Here is a 16381-nt window from a genome sequence, read left to right as displayed (position 1 = left end):
TGGCCCGACTACCTTTTAACTGGTGATCTGGTCTGCACGCTCCTTTCCAACTATCCCCTCAAAGGTCTCAAACGGACAAAATAAAACCGACCTCGTTCCTTCCGATTCATTGCGCTCACTGGTTTATCACTTTATTGACGAGGTCAACCACAAAATTGCGGTTTAACTTTTCTTTGGTCTAAAGTCCCCGGATTCTACCGCGGAGGCATGCTGCTTGTTAGCAGCAGGTCTTCGATACAGATGACTCATAAATTATCTTTGCTGTGATTAATGACTTCAAAAAAAATGTCAAAGTCGTTTATTTATATTTTTCGAACCATTTTTTTTTGTGAATCATACGTTCAATGGAACAGTTGTTATAGGAAAAAAAGGAGAAACCAGTTTTTATATTTGACATAGATGGAGGTGCTCGTAACAATACTTTGCGATTTCCTCGAACTATGTATATCAATTGGTTGCAGCGTGTTATAATCTTTGGAGATGCACGGGAATGATATCATCGCCACTAAAGTGAAAGTGTAAAACCCCTTCACAGAACAGTTGACTTACTTGACTTAATCGGCGGGCTGATGTCATCGCCTGACGCGATTACCCGCATCTTCGCCGAGGTGTGCCGTCCTTGAACACAGCTCTGCCCAACCTTCTCGATCTTCTGCGAGAGCTTGCACAGAATCAGTCCACTCGTCGCTATTCAGTATTCTGCGAAACCTTACGTCTCGAATGAACTGCCTATCCACGCCGAGTGTCCTCAGGTTCTCTTTCACCACCTCAATCCAGAACTTCCGTTTTCGGCCAGGTGGCTTCTTCCAGCTCGAACCCGACAAATTCCTCAGAACTCGTTGAACAAGCCGATCTGCCGGTCTCTTTAATATATGGCCAAAGAAGCGAAGACGATTTACTTTAGCCACTTTCGGTGCTGGTGCAAGATGTTGATGTCTTCCACGTGTCATCCGCCGGTATACCACATCAATTTCTGCGTAAAGATCTTCATTGTGGCATACCCTAGGCCAAAAGTAGCCAAGTAGCCGTCCAAGCAGCTTTCGTTCCGTGCAGTCAAGCCTCTCCAAAAACCGTTGATGGTGCTGCCCAAGTCTCCGATACGTACATCATGATGGGGCGAATCGCGGATAGGTAGACTCGCAGCTTGACTTCGTTGGTGATGGGGGTCGACCACAGGCATTTCGTTGAGGAGTTAAATGCAGAAGTGGCCTTAGCGCATCTTTGCTGAACATCTCTCTCGTAGCTGCCATTCTTCTTCAGCGTACAGCCTGGGTAACATAACTCATCGACGAGTTCTATCGGTTGTATGTCCACCTTGATTCCCGCTCGAGGTCTCGAAGAGATCCACATCTGCTTGCATTTATCAGGGCGTAGACGTAGTCTATAGGCTGCAGCCAGCTTCGATACAAGGTTGACAACATGTTGAAGTTTCGTACTGCTTTCCGCGGATATAACAACATCGTCGGCGTACTCGAGGTCAGTCAAGGGGCACCCTGATGGTGCTAAGACAATGTCGGCAGGACCCTGGCCGACTGTTTTTCGCATAATGTCGTCGATGGCAAAATTGAACAGGAAAGGTCCTGCCACTGCCCCTTGTCTTACTCCAGTTACCACTTCAAACGGTGTTGCAAATCCGGCTGGTGTTTGAACTGCAGCAGTTGTTCGTTGATTCATGTCATCAAGCAAGCGAACAAACTTTCTTGGTACTCCATCGGCGCGGAGCGTGTTGAGAAGACGGCCTCGGTGGGGAGAGTCGAACGCAGCTTCAAAGTCCAGAAACGCTAGTTGCATTGGCCTCGAATACCGCTACCAGATCTCGATCACTCTCCTGACGATGAACACCTGGTCAATCATAGATCGGCCAGGACGAAAGCCAGCTTGCTCGTCGCGCGTTGTTTCTTCGCGATGTTTAATGGGTCGGTCCAGGATAATGCGCTTCAATACTTTGTACATAACACATAGGGAAGAGATTCCTTGATAATTCCTGAGGTCCGTGACGGATAACTGCTCGTGGAGGGGAGTTATGATGGCGTGCCTCAACGAATCAGGCATCCTTTCGTCTATCAATATTGAACGGATGATCTTTGTCATCTCACGAATCCCAGACGGAGGAAGATATTTTAGCATTTCTGCGCTAATCCCGTCGTCTTCACCAGATTTTCCATTCTTCATTTTTTGAATACAGACTAGAACCTCCGACTCTGTCGGTGGCTCCTCGTTAACCGCATACGTCGGGCTATGAACGTGTTCGAGTTCAGGAGCTGACGGTGCTAGCCGGTTCAGCAAGGTCTTGAAGTGTTCTCTCCAAATTGGAAGGGTTGCTTCACCGACAGCTACTCCATTGGCAGTGTTGAGGACAGGAGAACATCTTTTCATTTTGCCGCTATACTGTTTTAGCAGAGCATGGGCTTTCCGCGGGTTCCTGTCCTCCCACGCCTTCTCAAGCTTCATCGCTCTTGACGTCCACTCGTTATCGCGATCTTGTTGCAGTTGACGACGCAGTTTCCTTCTAAGACGCTTCTCCTGGTTGAAGTCACCAGCGCTGCGCGCGACACATACAGAATTGTATGTGGATTTTGTTTCCGCAGATGCAAAGGCAAACTTCTTCCGCAGCAATAGAACCTTGAGCGTTTCCCTTGCAGCGTCCTGGATGCACTTTGTGAAGGAATCTGCATCGCTAAGCTTCTTCCTGGTCCGTACTCCAACATGAATAGACACATTGGCGGAATTTTGTTCTGCATTCATCGTCTTTCAGACCTGCCATGTCGATTTTCGGTTGAAGAGCAACTCCTTAGTTTCTCTTGTGAAACCGTATCTTGAAGCTGAGGATAACTGGACGGTGGTCAGAGTCGAACGCGACGTCCCAAACAGCTATAGATTTTCGGATATCTGACTGAGGAATGTTCCTCGCTAGAACGTAGTCGAGCTGAAGCTTAAGAGTCCTCATCTTCCGCTTGCGCTGCTCTTCAGGCGTTAAAAGGGTTGACCCCTGCCACGTGAGCTGATAGCGTCGATGATTCCTCTTAAACGTGTAAGCGATGGTGAGGCCCGTCTGTTCGCACAAGTCGACCAGACGGTCACCGTTGTCCGACGTGCACTCCGCTGGATAATACCATTTTTCTAGCACATTGGATTGCTGTTCGAGTCCCATCTTCGCATTTGCGTCGATTCCGACATTGACCACCTGTTGTTTTGATGCGTGCAAACAGATGGGTCTCATCATATTTTAGCACTATGCGTGAGCACTTACGATCCAGACTTTACATCCTCTGCGATCCCGCTGTCGTAGAAAGGCGCATCTAGACGACGTTGGGCCAAATTCCTTCACCAGGTTCTTGTAATCGTTCCTCACAGTTATCGCGCAGCCACCTACTTTGTTCTCATCAGCATCGCCGCAATATATGGTGCAATTTTCGATGCTGATGTTTCCTGCAGTGCAGCAAAAGGCACACAGAGATATCGCAGAAATCCGGATAGAGCGGCTTGTTGGAGTTCACTCGATAATGTTCGGCAGTTCAGCGTGACGAAACGAATGGTTGTTGCCAAAGATTCCATGCTCCTTTCAGGCAGTTGACCTTTCAGGCGAAAGCTTCCCATACATTGCAAAAAGGTGCTGTAGTCCAGCACACCGCCAAAGCCCACAGAGCAGTTATAACCCACAGTTATCCGATTTGACGTGGTTGGTAACGAATGATGCTGGGTATTCGTTGTCGGGAAAAAGTGTGCAAGCACCAACAGGCCGCTGGACATCAGCTTGGCGCCGTTTTATTTTTTATCATCTGCGGAAAATTTTGAACGAATTTATGAAAAGGGCCTCAGCATTTTATTGGTATGGTTGGCGATGAGTCTGCGCTCATAGAAGAATGGATGTGTCTGCGAATTGTTCCTTAAAGGCATCACCCCACGAATCTGGAATGGTACGGATTTCCGATGGAGTATTCGTACACGGGATCATAGATTATTGAGAGAAGGGTGATTCTGTCCATTTCTTCCTAATTGCCGTAGAAAACGGCCCGGAAGATACGGCTTCGAGCGTTCCGGCGCACTATTTTCCACAAAGAGTTCGATTGTAGCGCGCCAGCCTTGTGCACGCGCGCATCTTCCGGGCCATTTTTTACGGCAATTAGGAAGAAATGGACGGAATCACAATTCGTGGTATGCTGCCTTTAATGATGCCTTCTTTTCCGGCTCAAGGAATCTGTTTTGAGCGACGATCCAGAATATGCAATTGTTTTTTCACTGTCCTGATCAAACTTTTCACACATGAAAGTCATATATCTATTAAAACAACTTTGTGCCTAGCTATTCTTTGTGGGATGAAAACAGTGAGTTTGAAAACAGCGCGAAAAAAGCGATTTCTGGTTGACACAGAATACACCTCTTCTAATTACAAAAAAAACCTATAGGGGCGCACAAAAAAAATCGAATACGCGGCCGTGTAAACTAATTCTGTTCAGTGTTTGAGGTTGGTGCATAGGAAGAGTTCCTTATTTTTACGGCTGTTTCAGCTTGACACTGCGTGTTTCGCTCTCCTAAGTTTTTTCATTTTTCTAGCCTCGCCGCCGACTTACCTGTCTAGACGTCCTACTCCTGAAATTTCTGCTTCATCTGCTGTTTCTTGTAAGGCTGCTACTATTCTCAGGTTTTTCTATCTCTTAAGAAAAAAGTGTTTCTCCTAATTGTCTGGATACTCTTCTTTGCATTTTATAGAAAAACTGAATCAAATGAATTCTAGCAGAACTTCTAAAATCACTTTTGGAGAGCAGCTCTTTGAACAGTCCGCAGACTTCAAGGAGTTGGTTTTTCACGACTCACAATTGGTTTAGCAGCTTCAATAGATTACAACGATGACAGTAGGTTGGAACCACTGAAGCAGCCGAAGCGAACATAACAACCTGCTTGCCTTCTACTGGGATGTGAGCAAAAACAAGATCTCTAATAACTTCCCGGCATGGCTTAGTACGAGTAGATCTTCTCAACTGCTCAAGCTCATTAACGGAATTCCAGTTGTTGTACCGAGAGGTGTTGTCATCTTCTTTCTCCTACGTCCAGAACTATCCACCACTTTCAACAGCATTGCATTGGTCCCGTTCTGGGTTAACCGTGGTGATGGGACATTATTCCAATGTAAACAACCCTCTCCAACGTTGCTGCGACAGTTCCCCGTCACGGTTAATTTGAATTGGAAATTTCCTGTATTTCGAAAGCATAACATCGAAAAATAGCTGAGAAACGAGTTGCAAATGTGAAATTCAGTCCGAAGGGAAGAGACATCAAGCAATAAAAAAAGCAAATTTGCCGGAACATTGATGTAATATTGGTGTTCGAGTATTTTCACATTCTAAAAGCTATGAAATATATTTAAATACTGACAACGAAGGGAAGAATGAGGTGCATAGGTCAACTTACAGAGGAACGACAAAGAAAATTGAAAGAAATCAACATTTTGTTCTCACAATGTATTAATGGGACCGTCAAGGTTCAACACACCGCCAAGGCAAATTTTTGCAAAAAAGATAGGAGCCTGAAACTATTCCCAAACACGAAAATTCTGATGTTACATAGTTTTCAGCAGTTTAGACGTGGATTTAGTAGAATTTAATTGTCAAAAAACTCCGATTCTTTGCATTTGTTAGGTATCGGAAGATCGCAGGAGAACTTCTTCATAAGAGCACCACAAGATATACTTTGGGTAGCATTCCTTAAAATGCTACCTAACGTATTTCTCAATGTTTGCGTTACAAAGCTTCTTCTATGGAATTTCACCCAAAGTATTTCTACCAAGTAGTCATATCGCCGTTTTTTGCAACCTCTTCGTTTTTTTTTTGGAATTTAGACGGTAAATGGGACGGGATTCTTCCTGTCTTTGTCCCATCTAAAACTTGGAAAAACGGCGAAACCATGGAAATCGTAGGATACAGCAGCTACGTCATTCTGCAAAGCGATTTGCTCAACATGAGAACAATCTTACTTCCTTACTTTCTTAGTTACCAGGCTTCATCGAGATCATACATTTTTCGCCAGAGGAGCAAAAATCGTGAATTTAAAATGTTTTCCCACTCTAAAAAAGGAACGGCGTTTTAGAAAAATACCTATACATTTGTATAGAGTGTTTAAGGAAACCCCCACATGCAGAATTACTCCTTTTTGGAAGTCTGGTTCTCACAAAGTTTAGAGAGGAAAAATCCAAAAAACGTCTAAGAACTTTAAATTTCCTCCATATAATTTCCAAAAGAACTAGGAGGTCCCAAAATAGTGATATGACTATTTTGCAAGACAAATTTTCTTTTATGGAACACTACCAAAGTATTTCCTGCCCTGTTCAGGTGCTCTTAACACAATGTTATTTGCGATCTTCCAGAGCTAGCAATCTGCACAGAATCTGAGCTTTTTTAGCCACTCTATTCTACTAAATCTGTGCTTAAAGTGCTGAAAGCCATAAAATGTAAAATCTACATAGTTGAGGAACTTTAGTAGTACTTTATGTTTTCACCTTTTCTGCAAACTTGGCTCTCGGGGTGTCGAACCTTCGTGGTCCCACTCTCACACTGTCAACACGTTGTTCATCTTCGAAACACGACGGTCTGTATAGGCCCAACACCCTCGTTTCGGTGAGATGCCTCTCCCTAACCAGATAAATAATTTCATTATTAATTTGTGAGGATAATATCCACAGACAGTGAAATAATGTACGATGATGGCCACTTAGGTTAATAATATATTTCAAATATATCCATTTGACAAGAGGTAGGATTACGTGATCAACGCATCGTTACCCCATCGATTCCTTCTTTGAGGAGTTGGTAGTTCTCACTCGACTTCTTAGGACTTAAGTGTTCTCATGAACCACGTCCGCGGGCAACAAAGCCACCGGTATCTTTTTTGCTAGGAATGGTTGTTATGTAACAGTAGCCAGCAACACAACTCGTTTTAACCTTCTCCGAAGTATCAGCTGTTTAAAAATTCCAAAAGGAAGTTTGTAATGGAATCCAGTGAGCAGAGAATTGCTTCCTTACAACCACACATAAATGGGTTAGTAAACACGGGAACACATTAGTTCAAAAATGGGCAACGTGAGGAATATGATATGACTTCCAAAAAAAAGAAATGAGCGTATATAATTCAAAATTTCTATTACCTAAGATTGTCAACTACAGCACAGCTTAACAATCCGAGTTTCCAGATTGCTTACGTACTAATAATTGCTGTGGCGTTGTATCTTATTGTTGGAGCGGCAGCTCAGCTAGTATGCAATCTCATCGGATTTGCTTATCCTGCTTATGCAAGTGTTAAGGTAATCTGGGCTCGTACTGGTAATTAGTATTGCATTATTGTATTATTGGAGGACTGAAGTGCTGACTTCTTAGGCGGTACGAACTAAAGACACAAAAGACGATACGCAGTGGCTGATCTATTGGTGCGTTTTTGCGGTCTTCTGTCTAACTGACTACTTCGCAGCCTCGATCATGCAATATTTCCCATTTTACTGGTTGCTGAAGGTAAACAAATATTACACATTGAATGTTTCCTAACTCCAAATGACGTCAATGATCGTTCCAGGCAGCGTTCCTCGTATACTTGTATCTGCCCCAGACGATGGGCGCTGAATTTCTATTCCATAAATATGTCAGTCCAATGGTAACTGCAATCGACAAATACGTGGACGAAAGAGTGTATTAGTGATTCAGTCATAAAAGCACAAAAGAAATAAAGATGCTTAGATAACGAGAACTTGGTCTATAACTCCACGATCCTCAGCTCTGAAAAGGGATGAGGATGAGCACGCATGCATGGTTTAAAAGAACAATGCATGATTTAAAAGAACTACAATTAAGTCTCACGTCGCACAAAGTTTTTTCTCTGTGAAGGGAAACAAAACAGCGCTTTGCATGAGTGCCAGCTTACAGAAGGAACCGAACAGGATGGAGAAATGCGTTTTTGTGCGAGACGTGGGCTGATGCGCACGAAAAGAAATATCTACTCATTTGAATACTCTCACATTCAACTTGCATTGAGCATTAGATCTGAGATGGAATTGTAACAAGTCGACGGCTGGAAGCAGAAAATTAAGAATTTATACACATTTTTTGAGGCTTCTTTGCGCGCAATTTCCTTCAGCACATTCTACATTACTTTCCCTTATATTTGTACTCACGTGTGGTCTGCTTCGATGGGCCTGAAAAGTCCAGAAAGGTCGCTTGCCCAGTGCTAATTAGCTTAATCCACCCAGGCAATGTCAACCCTAGGATTAAACAGAAAATAAACGGCTCAATATGCGATACGTCGTTATTTTGAAGTTAACTTTGATAACACCTCTGATTCATTATAATACAAGAAGGGAAACTTCTACCGAGACATTCGTTTTCCCAAGTCTCAAAAATCTAGCATTGTTACTCACACAGCGGGAGAAGATATTCTTAGATTCTGACATCAAAAAGTGATCACAAACGCAAAATACATCATTTTGCAAAGAAATAAAGTCATACCTATATCGAACCTTTATCGAAGGATTAAGGGACCGCATAAGTCTGATTGCTATCAGCAGCTGGACCTGCGAAAAGTTCTAACACATCGTTTGCGAAACTGTGAAATTCCGCCCCCATAGCATTGCAGATAGCGCTACTTTCTTTTCGAACTAAATTGTTGCTCATTGTAGGTTGACTCATGCATAAATTTGGTTTTATTTCTCGTATATTTATAATAATTATGATTTAGTGTCCTCAGATCTCCCTCACTAGAGAGATCACAGCCTGTTAGTCGCGATTCTACGTGGCGCGGATAGGGGCTAATCGCTGACCAGAAGCGACATCTCTGAAACGCGAATGGGATTCAGGGATATCCCTGTTTCTGCTGTGCCAGGGCTGACTCACGACATCCTTGTATCCCCCGCGTGGATCCTGCAATCAAGTGAATAGGAGGTGCAAGACGATGGTTTGAGCTCCATTCGTCCAATCTGGGAGGACAAACATTCTCCACAAACCCGTGGCACTAGAAGCAACATGTTACAATAATAGAAAAGAGTCTCTTGATTCTGGAGGAAAGCCTGGTAAGGTAGCGCCCCGAATGACGAGGTCATATAGGCTATCGAAACGGAAAAAGACTAGGATGACGATCTGTACTTAAAACACACCTACGCTTGCAACGGAAACGGTCATCGAAGATCTGACGATGCAGGCAAGGAAGATTAAGCACGACGTCATCGGACTGACCGAGAAGAGACACCCTTGGAACGCGGTGTATGACACTGGAGAAGAACTGTTCTTAGAAACATGCGACAGTAGAGGTGTTGGTGGAGTTGGCGTCCTCGTCAACACGAGTATGGCAAAGAACACCGACTCTTTCGAACAACTTATGACCCGAATCGGACGTCTCCGGATGAGGAGATGTGATCCAACACCAGCTTTGACTATCTCCGTCGTTTACTCTCTAAAATCAAGCTAAGAAAAAGAACATATCGAAGCTTTCTAGGTGGATCCGGAGAAGTTCAACAGAGAAGAACATACCTTCTATTATACAAAGTCATTGTTGGTAATTTCAACACCAAGACTGGCCCTCAGAAGAACGCATGAGGAACTTTACATCAGGGAAAGCCAACTTGTTTATCAAGTGTGGTTTCTTCGCGATGTTTGATAGCTGATTCAGGACCGGCCCCGAGGTTCTAGATCCTCATACATTACACGCGGAAGAGGTTTTATTCAGTAGTTCTTGAGTTCCGCGACGGATTACTTCTCGTGGAAGAGAATTATGATGGCGTTTCTCCATCAATAAGATATTCTTTTGTCAATCCATATTGAACAGATGATCTCAGTCATGTCCGAATCTTAAAAGGAGAAGAGATTTGTGCATTTCTGCGCTAGTTCCATCCGCAAGACTTCCCATCCTTCATTTTTTTTTGAATACAAACCTCCTGGACAGTGGATCCTCATGGACAACGGTGGACATCGATCCTCGGATATATGTTCGAGTTCAGGGCAGATGGCTTGCCGGTTCAGCAAAGTGTTGAAATGGCCCTTTCAGATGGATAGGGTTGCCTCCCAACAACAACTTTATTGGCAGCGTCGAGGGCAGGCGAGCACTTCTTCCTTTTGCTTTTGCACTATCAGTAGAAAGCAGGCTTTTCTCGTGTCTATGTCCTCCAATAAGGTCCTTCGCTCTTGTGTCCAGTGGTACAGGCGAAACATGTAGAAGTGTACGCAGATGTTGTCTCTACAGACTCGAAGGCGAACTTTTTTCTTGAACAACGAACTCGGGATCAAAACCGGAATGTTTGAGGTGTTCTGAATACAATAAATAAGAGAGATGAAGTTATTAGGCTTCTTCTTGTTTGTTAACATTTATCAACACCCGTTGGCAGAATTTGCTCACACGTACCTCATCGTTTATACCTGCGATGCCGATCTTCGACTGAGGTTGAGCTCCTCCACTTCTTTTCGGGGACCATGACATCAAGCTGAGAATAATTTAGTCGTGGTCGGGATCACATGCGGCGTTCGGCTCGGCTCTACATTTTCATATATCTGTCAACGGAAGATCTTTGTCATGACGCAGTCGAGCTGTAGTTTAAAGGTTATCATCTTCGTAGCGCCGCTCTTCTGACTCTAAACGGGTTATCATTTGACACGTAGGCTCATGGCATCGATGATTCCTCTCAAATGCGGAACCAATGATTCGCTTGCTCACAGAAATCCACCAGAGGATTTCTTTGTTGGACATATGCTTCGCAATATAATACAAATTTCCAAGCACATCGGATTCTTGTTCATGATCCGTTGCGTTCGCGTCAATTCCGACAACCTCTTGCTGGCCAGGTACCTAGGACGGTAACATGTCGAATTCCTCATAAAAAGCGTCCTCGTGACAGTCTTTAGTGGTTCCGATCGGTGCGTGAGCGCTAACGATACAAGGTTTGAATCCTCGGCGATCCTGGAATCGTATCAGGGCGCTCCTTGACTGCATAGAGCCAAAATCCTCCACAACATTACTGTAGTGGTTTCTCACAACTACTTCACAGCCTCCCGCTTTGTTCTCATCCGCGACACCGCAGCATGCGGTGGAGCTCTCGATGCTTGTTTCCTGCTATGCAGCAAACTACACACGCAGATATCACAGTAGTCTGGAGAGGGTAACTTGTTGGAGATCACTTGACAGTGTCCGGCAGTTCAACATTCCGAAACGGATGTTTATTGTGAATGATTCCACTTCAAGCATTTGACCTATGAGCTCTGCTAGTGTGTTGACGGACAAAACCTTCTTGCAATGTTTGGGAAACTTTCGTCATACAACAGTGCGAGTTATTTAGCTCATACGGTCTCAAGGCATGTAGTCAGGTGACTGATTGCGTCTAGTAAAAAGAAAGCCACCACGAATTGGTAGCAATCAGACTTGTGCACGCGGTCCCGGCTATAATTTAAGGTGTAATATATCTATCGATCGACCGTTACTGAACATAGATCTTAGGCAATGTTCATCACTTTCAACACGGTGTAAATGAGCCTTGCAGTAAAAATTAGGGGACGTCAGAGCAAGGATTAGCTGGATCTAGCTACTACGGAAAATAAAGCGTCCTCAAAGAGGAACAGTTGAGAAGTTAATAGAACAGGTAATTTCAAATGTGATATTAGTGCTGTATTCGTTAACTGGTCATTCCTTCACCACTTGCTCTAAATTTCTGTCACAAGCTGTATTTGTTGCAAATTATAGCTTTTTTTCTTTTTCTAGAGGTACAAAAGATTATGGAAGATGTTGCACCTATCAGCCATCACTATCTATTTTTATATTATTTTTATTTTTTAAAATCTTTACCATCTATTTTTTAAGTGTAGCATTTGGACAAAAGTCTAACTATTACACTTGAAAAATATTCGAACGTGATTTCATATTTATATTCCCTTAACACAGCTACAATTTATAAACATAACAAAATACCGTCAGACAAAGTCCTTCCTTCTTTTTTCCTTCTCAAAACAGCATTCAGGGGCCGGCTGCTTTCAGTGATTCAGGGAGAGATGAGCGGGACCATCCCGGTCTCCATAATCTACGACCCCGTACGCGGATGCTCCACCTGAAATCCGTACCACCCCAGATTCGTGGTATGCTGCCTTTAAGCAGCTCTCCGCATGCGTATTTGTAATTTCTGAACAAAAGATCTGGAAATTACAATGATAGTAATGTACATGGGTGTAGACTTACGCTAACAATTATTATTGCGAAGCACTACGGATGCAATTTGCGGTCAAAGAACGGGTCATACGTCTCATACATTTTTAACAAAAAAAGTTTGGAATTATTGCGCGCAGTACTGGTGCACCAATAACCACCTAATCCCAAAAATTTCGTTGCACCAGTGCCGTGCTGTGAAACTTGTCTTACTCCTCTGTAGCTCTTCTGCAGCAACGGAAAACCAGTGAATTACGAAGTAGATTAATTCCGCAACCAAGAAAAGCCGGAACCAGTTCCCGCCCGTTCAGACAAAGGAAACGGTCCCATTAGCAGCTTTCAGATTAAGAAGAACCCTAACGGTGATAAAAGTTATATTAAATATATCAGATGAGCATTCAGAATCCAGATTCAGAAACCCTTCTACAGGTGAAATAATGAACTGGATCCAAAAAATGGATAATAATAAGACAAACTGAATTCCTTTGTTGTGTTGCTGAAGAACTGGTGGCAACTAAGTGATGCTCAATGCAATATGTCAACAGCATCTTGAAATGGAAACAAACGGACGCATTTCAGACAAAATCAAACTTTTCTCACATGTGCTATTTAATCCTGTTATTAGTGATCAAAGGAATCTCCTCAGCTTTTTGGGAATTGATTTTGATGGCCGGATAAGCTGGGATAAGCCCAACTAAGCAGTAGGATTCATTTGTACACATGTCCGGACGCAGATCACGCAGTTCGAGCTCAACGAGAGGAAATGCTCCCAATGCGGATGGGGATGCTGCAAGCGGCATAAAAAGAGCTCACGTAAGCTGTAATAGTCTTAATGAGTCACTGTTTCTTTTAAAGAGAGTACGCTGAGGATGTCAAAATTAGTAGCTTTTTTAAGGCCGATTTTATCTCATTTTTATACGCTAGCCATGGGAAATCTTACGACGAATGTGTGGGCAAGGCAGAGTCTATTGTCGCCTTGTCAAGAGAATTGGTACTGCTTATTTCTGAAAGAATTTCCTTTTTTGAAGTGACTTAGTTGGCCTCGACTGAAATCATGAATGGTCGTATGTATTAGTGCCAAAATAGTTGTCAAAATGGAGTTTGGAGAAATATGAATGAACCACTTTAAAATTTTTTTGCATGGAAACTCCTTGTTAAATTAGTACACTAGGAGATTAACTTAGATAAAATTAAGTTATTAAATTAAATTAGATTAAACTTAGGTAAAACTCAACTAATATTTTTAGCTCCAAACGGCTGCTACAACGGTTGCTCCAAACCCTTCTCGAGAAAGTATTAAGGATAAAAGGATAATATCACTGGGGTATCAATCCACTTGGGATGCGCCAACGCGTTCTAGTGCATTTGGTAATCGTTGGGGTTTTGGAACGCGTGTTGGCCTATACAATGATTTACGGGGGGCCACCCAATGATTACGTCAGTTCGGAGTGATGTAGGGCTTGGTTTGCACCAGGACGGTTTCGAACCCTCGACCGGGTGGCTACAACGAAACTTTAACACACTGCACCAACGCAACAACAAACTCTCCTCTCTTCTCGTAGAATCGTGAAAATGTCCGCTAAGGTATCGGTGAAGAATGAAGTAAGTGTCTTCATTCTTCATCGATACCTTAGCGTTAGTAGCGATATCTTCCCAAAAGATTCAAGCGAAAACGACCAAGCCAATGTTCTTGAGGTATTAAACATCACTAGGTTTCCAAAAGAAACCTCTGATACCATTATACTGTATGCACATGTCGTCATCATAGTTCCTTCCCTCCTGACAGTCTGCATAAGCACAATATTTTCTTTTTTGCTTATACTAATGTGTAAGATTCTTCTCCTCAATGAGGTGGATACTTTCTCTACTGTTTTTGTGAGGATAATCCCCACGGATAGTGAAATGATGTCCCATAAGAGCCATTTAGGTTAACAATATATAGTAAATATGTATTTCCGTTTGACAGGAGGTAGGATTACGTAATTAACGCATCGTTACCTCATCGCTTCGTTCTTTGAGGAGTTGGTAATTTTTATTCGACTTCTTAGGAGTAAAGTGTTCTCATGAACCACGTCTGCGGGCAACAAAGCCACCGGTACTCTTTTTTGCTAGGAATGGTTATGTTATGTAACAGTTGCCAGCAACACAACTCGTTTTAACCTTCTCCGAAGTATCAGCTGTTAAAAAATTCTAAATGGAAGTTTGTAGTTTCCAATGAGCAAAGAATTGCTTCCTCACAACCACACATGAATGGGTTGGTAAACACGAGAACACATTAGTTCAAAGATGGGCAACGTGAAGAATATGATTTCAAAGAAAAATAAGCGTATATAATTCAAAATTTTCATGACCTAAGATTTTCAGCTACGACACAGCTTAACAATCCGAGTTTCCAGATTGCTTACATATTAATAGGTGCTGTAGCATTGTATCTTATTGTTGGTACGGGAGCTCAGCTAGTATGCAATTTCATTGGATTTGCTTATCCTGCTTATGTTAGTGTTAAGGTAATTTGGGCTTGCCCCAGTAATGTGTGTTGCGGAAGAAGGACTAAAGTGTCGACTATTCAGGCAGTACGAACTAAAGACACAAAAGACGATACGCAGTGGCTGATCTATTGGTGCGTTTTCGCGGTCTTCTGCGTCTTTGACTTCTTCGCAGGCTCAATTATGCAATATTTCCCACTTTACTGGTTGCTGAAGGTGAGCAAAGATGACAGATTGATTGTTTCCAACTTCCAAGTCCAAATGATGTTTTGTCATTACAGGCAGTTTTTTTCATTTATTTACATCTGCCGCAGACCATGGGCGCTGGATATCTATTTAACAAGTATGTGAATCCAATAGTAACTGCAATCGACGAATATTTGGGAAAATAGCGTAACAGTGATTCATTCATAAAAGCACAAAAGAAATAAAGATGCTTAGATAACGAGAACATGGTTTATAACTCCACGATACGCAGCACTGAAAGGGGATGAGGGAGAGCCCGAATGCATGGTTTAAATGAACCACTTCTACAATTAAGTCTCACCTCGCACAAAGTTTTTCCTCTGTGAAGGGAAACGAAAAAACAGCGCTTTGCTGCTCATGAGTGCCACCTCACAGAATATGTATCTTCTCTACTCCAAACCTTAACTATTTACCTCCTTGTATTATTTTTACAATACATTGCATTTTTTGCTCATTAGCCTAGAAATATCAAGTGTGTCGCAAATTTGAATTAAGTTGCTGTTGAATACTTATAACAATTTTCTGTATCAGTTCCCAAGAACAAATGTTGCTTTTCCTTTCGCTATCGCTAGCGACTGCATACTTAAGCTTCACCATCTTTGGTAGTTTTTGAAGTTCTCTTGTGCGTAGTTTCCTTCAATAAATTCCTTATTACTTTGTTCTTTATATTTGTACTCAGTTGTGATCTCTTTCGGTTGGTCTGCGAACTCCAGACGAATCGCCTGCCCAGTGCTAATTCCCTCACTCCACCTAAGCAATGTCGATCGTGGATCAAGCAGAAAATAAGCGGCTCAATGTGCGACGTCTTGTTGTTTTGAGCTAAACACGTTAGGAAAAACTGAGAAAGATCTCTTTTCCATTGAAAGCCATCCTGAAAACGGAGCCCTCATCTTATTTTTTCTAGTATAGCTGCTCATGTAGCAATAAAAATTATATTAAAATAAATAGAGTGAAAAAACAAAACTGCACACAGTAATAAATTAACATAAAATAATATCGTATAATATGGTAAATAATAATAAACTGTACTATAATGGGTATTAATAGATAGTGCTGCAAGTGAAACAAGAACATAATGTGATATAACTGCCACAGATATTTTGCTGCAAGTTCACTGTAAGCACATATGTGCACATATAAGTTGAAAAGATGAAGAAGTCCTCAACGTGTATCCGACGACACAACAGTTCTTTCGACGGTGATAACAAGCGATTGAGGATTTGATTTTTGATTCCATTTCCACTTCATTTCCCACTATCTACGCACAATTTTACTCATTCATAATGAAAACGAACAATCGGATGTTCGAATCTCGCCAGGATCTTTTCAATTTTACAGAATGGAAGATGTAACTAATACCGATGCAGAACGCATTCCAAAAGCGTTGCCACCCTATTTCTGCACTGACTTGATCATCGGCTGACCCCCGCAAGTCATTGTGTAGGCCAACACGCGTTCCAAAACCGCAACGATTAGGAATTGCAATAAAACGC

The 16381-nt window shown here is 42.5% G+C and overlaps 8 protein-coding genes across 12 annotated transcripts; 3 read left to right on the top strand and 5 right to left on the bottom strand.

The window, feature by feature from the left end:
* Nucleotides 1-572: 572 nt before the first annotated feature.
* On the bottom strand, nucleotides 573-950 carry RB195_011124 (uncharacterized protein; the record flags this gene model as incomplete). Its single annotated transcript, XM_064192415.1, has 1 exon — nucleotides 573-950. One exon carries the CDS (start codon nucleotides 948-950, stop codon nucleotides 573-575), a length of 378 nt encoding a protein of 125 aa, XP_064049998.1.
* A 103-nt stretch (nucleotides 951-1053) lies between these two features.
* Nucleotides 1054-1791, bottom strand: RB195_011123 (uncharacterized protein; the record flags this gene model as incomplete). 2 transcript variants are annotated; one of them, XM_064192414.1, is made up of 1 exon in its annotated part: nucleotides 1054-1791. In XM_064192414.1, one exon carries the CDS (start codon nucleotides 1789-1791, stop codon nucleotides 1054-1056), a length of 738 nt encoding a protein of 245 aa, XP_064049996.1. The 2 variants fall into 2 exon arrangements, with proteins under 2 accessions (XP_064049996.1, XP_064049997.1); XM_064192413.1 differs by having other exon boundaries at nucleotides 1054-1674.
* A 15-nt stretch (nucleotides 1792-1806) lies between these two features.
* Nucleotides 1807-2745, bottom strand: RB195_011122 (uncharacterized protein; the record flags this gene model as incomplete). Its single annotated transcript, XM_064192412.1, has 1 exon — nucleotides 1807-2745. One exon carries the CDS (start codon nucleotides 2743-2745, stop codon nucleotides 1807-1809), a length of 939 nt encoding a protein of 312 aa, XP_064049995.1.
* Nucleotides 2746-2791: 46 nt separating this feature from the next.
* Nucleotides 2792-3223, bottom strand: RB195_011121 (uncharacterized protein; the record flags this gene model as incomplete). The annotated part of the gene is made up of 1 exon (XM_064192411.1): nucleotides 2792-3223. One exon carries the CDS (start codon nucleotides 3221-3223, stop codon nucleotides 2792-2794), a length of 432 nt encoding a protein of 143 aa, XP_064049994.1.
* A 146-nt stretch (nucleotides 3224-3369) lies between these two features.
* On the bottom strand, nucleotides 3370-3750 carry RB195_011120 (uncharacterized protein; the record flags this gene model as incomplete). The annotated part of the gene is made up of 1 exon (XM_064192410.1): nucleotides 3370-3750. One exon carries the CDS (start codon nucleotides 3748-3750, stop codon nucleotides 3370-3372), a length of 381 nt encoding a protein of 126 aa, XP_064049993.1.
* Nucleotides 3751-6687: 2937 nt separating this feature from the next.
* Nucleotides 6688-7680, top strand: RB195_011119 (uncharacterized protein; the record flags this gene model as incomplete). Of its 2 annotated transcripts, none has more annotated exons than XM_064192408.1 (4): nucleotides 6688-6709; nucleotides 7158-7294; nucleotides 7368-7499; nucleotides 7561-7680. In XM_064192408.1, the coding sequence occupies 4 exons, from the start codon at nucleotides 6688-6690 to the stop codon at nucleotides 7678-7680; spliced, it is 411 nt and encodes a 136-aa protein (XP_064049991.1). The 2 variants fall into 2 exon arrangements, with proteins under 2 accessions (XP_064049991.1, XP_064049992.1); XM_064192409.1 differs by lacking the exon at nucleotides 6688-6709 and adding an exon at nucleotides 6983-7032 and having other exon boundaries at nucleotides 7144-7294.
* Nucleotides 7681-9168: 1488 nt separating this feature from the next.
* RB195_011118 (uncharacterized protein) lies at nucleotides 9169-9441 on the top strand (the record flags this gene model as incomplete). The annotated part of the gene is made up of 1 exon (XM_064192407.1): nucleotides 9169-9441. One exon carries the CDS (start codon nucleotides 9169-9171, stop codon nucleotides 9439-9441), a length of 273 nt encoding a protein of 90 aa, XP_064049990.1.
* Nucleotides 9442-12876: 3435 nt separating this feature from the next.
* Nucleotides 12877-15087, top strand: RB195_011117 (uncharacterized protein; the record flags this gene model as incomplete). 3 transcript variants are annotated; one of them, XM_064192404.1, is made up of 7 exons in its annotated part: nucleotides 12877-12969; nucleotides 13052-13147; nucleotides 13404-13524; nucleotides 14521-14663; nucleotides 14727-14858; nucleotides 14924-14985; nucleotides 15084-15087. In XM_064192404.1, the coding sequence occupies 7 exons, from the start codon at nucleotides 12877-12879 to the stop codon at nucleotides 15085-15087; spliced, it is 651 nt and encodes a 216-aa protein (XP_064049989.1). The 3 variants fall into 3 exon arrangements, with proteins under 3 accessions (XP_064049989.1, XP_064049987.1, XP_064049988.1); XM_064192405.1 differs by lacking the exon at nucleotides 13404-13524 and having other exon boundaries at nucleotides 14553-14651; XM_064192406.1 differs by lacking the exon at nucleotides 13404-13524 and having other exon boundaries at nucleotides 14553-14663.
* Nucleotides 15088-16381: the final 1294 nt, after the last annotated feature.

Source organism: Necator americanus, chromosome III, assembly GCF_031761385.1.
Source record: "Necator americanus strain Aroian chromosome III, whole genome shotgun sequence".
Lineage (NCBI taxonomy): Eukaryota > Metazoa > Nematoda > Chromadorea > Rhabditida > Ancylostomatidae > Necator > Necator americanus.
The sequence above is the reverse complement of the archived record's forward strand: the minus strand, read 5'-3'. Positions and strand labels throughout refer to the sequence as shown.